The sequence below is a fragment of the Bison bison genome, unplaced genomic scaffold (assembly GCF_000754665.1).
Source record: "Bison bison bison isolate TAMUID 2011002044 unplaced genomic scaffold, Bison_UMD1.0 scf7180017864287, whole genome shotgun sequence".
Lineage (NCBI taxonomy): Eukaryota > Metazoa > Chordata > Mammalia > Artiodactyla > Bovidae > Bison > Bison bison.
This window is the reverse complement of record NW_011494859.1, coordinates 1,910,551-1,914,002: the sequence shown is the minus strand read 5'-3', so window position 1 is coordinate 1,914,002 and position 3,452 is coordinate 1,910,551. Positions and strand designations below refer to the sequence as shown.

At 53.4% G+C, this 3,452-nt stretch overlaps 1 protein-coding gene across 1 annotated transcript in view; it reads right to left on the bottom strand.

Annotated features, from left to right (window-relative positions):
- Positions 1–3,452, bottom strand: part of MYO5B (myosin VB) — a 200,438-nt gene that overhangs the window by 45,290 nt on the left and 151,696 nt on the right. The window contains exons 23-24 of the mRNA XM_010849816.1: positions 1,481–1,565; positions 117–265 (exon numbers count right to left, since the gene is read on the bottom strand). Coding sequence (XP_010848118.1) covers positions 117–265; positions 1,481–1,565 — 234 coding nt within the window. The remainder of the gene's footprint in view (positions 1–116; positions 266–1,480; positions 1,566–3,452) is intronic.

The window sequence follows — 3,452 nt, the reverse complement described above, 5'->3', positions numbered from 1 at the left end:
GGGGTGGGGGGCGGGTAGCGGGGACACTGATCCAGGGCACTGCCATGCAGAGAGCCGTGCTGGGTGGGGAAAAGGGCACAGAGCTGGTGGGTGGGCGTCTGGACTGCCCTCCTTGCCTTTAGGATGGTCATCTCATCCCGAAGGTTGTCGTATCTCTGCTCCAGCCGGGAATACTCCTTCACGAGGTTCTGATAACGGGAGCGCTCCTCCTCCAGCTCCTTCTTCATCATGAGGTTTTCCTTGACAGAGTTCTGGGCAAACTCATCTGGAAAGCAAGCGCCCGCAGCCACAGCGCTGCGTCAGTGTGGCTGTCCCTCACGTCCGCTCACTCGGAGACAAGTGACTAACCGCTGGTTAAAAGGCCGCCCACAACAAGCTCATGACACAGATACTAGGCGAGTCTATTCAACGACCTCCCCGACAGCAGAGCCCAGGGCAGTGTGGACCCGGCTCCAGTCCAGAAGGGAAGAAGGCCCCTCTCACCCCCAGGGGCCAGGGAGAGAAGCCGCCTCGCACACCACATCTCCCTCGGTTACTGCGCCTGCCCCTCCCTCGAGACAGCGGTCACAGCAACGGAGGACCCAGCGCGCCTCCCTATTCCTGGCCGCTCAGGTGCCTGGTGTGCAGAGGGATTAAAGGAGGCTCCAGGAGACCAGGCCGCAGGTTATGTTAGGGGAAGGAGGGAATGTGGATGGGCTTTTCTCCCACCCACACTTGAGATTCGAATCAGTGGAAAAGAGACAATTTTTAAAGGGAAATTTAGAACTATTAAATGTTTTCAACAGGAGCATGCTGGGCAGGTCTGTGCACTCGCATAGTCCAGTGGAGGAGCTGGGACAGGAGGGGAGCCACCTGCTGGAGGCCGCACTGAGTCACGGGAGAACTGGGGTCTGCACGCCCTGCTCCTCTTTGATCAGGCATCGTACAGGAGCTGACAGCAGCCCAGGTCGTGCATGTTCGAGAGAGGGGACCTGATCTGGCCCGCAACCCCCTCTCCAGCAAACACTGACAGGTGACCCACTGGGGAGAAGAAACCACAGCAGGTACGGTGGATGCTAAACTTGAAAATAGCAATAACGACGGTTCCTAAGGGCTCACGACAGGTCAAGCATCATCCTAAGTAGGTCACAGGCTTATGCCCATTTTGCAGATGAAGAAACTGAGGACTGCAGTCACCGAGGGACTCGCTCAAAGTCACGCAGATGCTAGCACACTGCATCGTCACTCTTGGAGCGCACGGTCTCCCAACTCAGATCTCATGCATTATTCATCTATTATGTGTGCGTCTCACTGCATGATACCTCCTGAAACTAAATTCGGCAGCAGGATCTTAAAAATCACCCTTCTTTTTCAGCTTCCTTTTGTTAGAACCCTTTGCCCACTGTGGCACCCAGACCACGCCTGGTGGAAATCTCAGGGGGAAGTCAGTCTGGAAAAGAAATTCCAATCCAAAATGAAAAATCCAGCACTTGGCACCTACCTTTAGACTGGCACAGGATCTGGTTGTTAAGCTGCTCCTTCTCATTTTTCAAGAGTGCATTTTCTTGTTCCAGGTCTGCAACTCGCTGAAAAAGAGCAGCGGGGAAAAATGTTTGCCTGTGATGCTGGGCTGAGGAAAGGCTCCTTCTGTGGGGTTTGAACTTCAGCTGGTTATGTTTAAATGTTCTTTTTTTTTTTTTTTAACTTAAGAAAACTGAATCAGCCAAAGTAGCTTTCATTTGGAGATTAAAATTGTACACTGAGAGAAAAATCCCATTAAAACAAGACAGATGAGTTCACTGCTGCTTATGGTTTTCCAATGCCCACAAAACCTCCTGAAAAGCTTACACAAAGCTCATATGCTGTGTGCAGTAACTTACAGTGATAACTGGCCTCCTTGTGTTTAGTTCCATGACTTGGTAAATTCTGAGCTCTCCAATCTGAGTCTCAGGAAAGCCTGATGCCAACAATGAAGCCCTATCTCTGATCTTTATTCCTCCTTGCCCATGTCGGTCTCCCTGGACCAGCACAGCCCAGATGCTGGGGAAGGGAAAGAGACGTGCTGTAGACTTTCAACTATGCTGTATGAACTATATTCAATGAAGCTGTTACTTTACTAAGTATGATGCAAAGTGCTAGCTGTGGCAAAAGATTTTTAGAAATGAGTGTAAGGCAGGCTGGTTTTGGTCTGAGTGACGAGCATCCCTGCAGACTGTGCTGAATGGCACCATGAACAACCTCACTCCCTTTGGTTCAAGAAATCAGCTCTGGCTATCTTTGCTACATCTTATGACCTCCTTGGGGGAGGATTCTTCCCAACCTGTGTAGGAAGAGCCTCAAAATGCCTTCCTTGGTCAGTAACAGAACATGTCATAACTGGCCTGTGCACAGAGACTTGATGGGGACCTCCTGAATCGCTGCCTGGGACACTGTAGCACAGAATCCAGGTGGAGAGACGGCCACTCAGATCCTGGAGGACCCACCTGCACGCCCTTCAAGCTCTGTTAGACCCCCGTGGCAGTAAAAGCAGGAAAGGAGGCCTCAAGGATGCTGGCTACAGGACAGAAGCCTTGGAGAAGTCGGAGTTTCAACTGGCTATGTTTCAAAGCCCTTTTCCCTTCCTCCAGGCTTTAAAGGTAAACTTAAGGTACCAGGAGGTGAGTTAAGATAACTGCTGCCCCACCCTCAACATCACGTAGACAGGGTCAGGAGAGACTTTCCACAAGGCTGGAGCCCAGGAGCGAGGTCCGTGGTTTTCCCCTTAGGAACTCAGAAGGCAGCATGACTCCCTTGTTGAGAATCACCACCGCCAAGTGAGTCAGGAGGAGAAGGTCACCAGGAATGGCACCGACGGGCAGGAGGAGCAGGCTGTCTGGACCAGGCCTGGATCTGGGCTCTCCCAGGCGGCCGGGGGATGGGCTGTCTATAGACAGGAGAGCAGCTGGTGCAGCAGGGTGGGAGGCCTGGCCTGGGAATCCTAGCCGGTCTGTGTGGTAGTGTTTACATGCGGTTCAGGCAGGGGGCTGAGAAAAGACAAATTTGGGTGGGTGGAGGGAGTGAGAACCAGGCTGGAAAGACTTTTCCTCTGTTCTCAGGGTGGAGAGGCCCTGAGCAGGGCCCACCTTCTGTACACCCTCCAGCGGCTGCCTGAGCATCTCTGTGTTCCTCCTGTCAAGCTTGCTCGCCCTGCTCTCCCCTGGATAACTTCTTCTCATGGTTTAGTTCTCCATGGCCACTCTTCCAGAAGTCTTCCTGCCCTGCAGGTGTGGGTGGGGCCTGTGCTCGCTGTGTGGCTCTTCCAGGGCCCACCTGTCCCTGTAGAGCCCCGCCCACCCCCAACTCCCCCTGGCAGAGGCTTGGCTTCGTTGTCACCTGCTTGGCCTGGACCAGAGGCCTCAGTGAGGACCTAGGGGCCACAAGCCATGCTGCCACGTCATCGGAACCTGGCCTGGGCCAGCATTCAGCACTGGTTG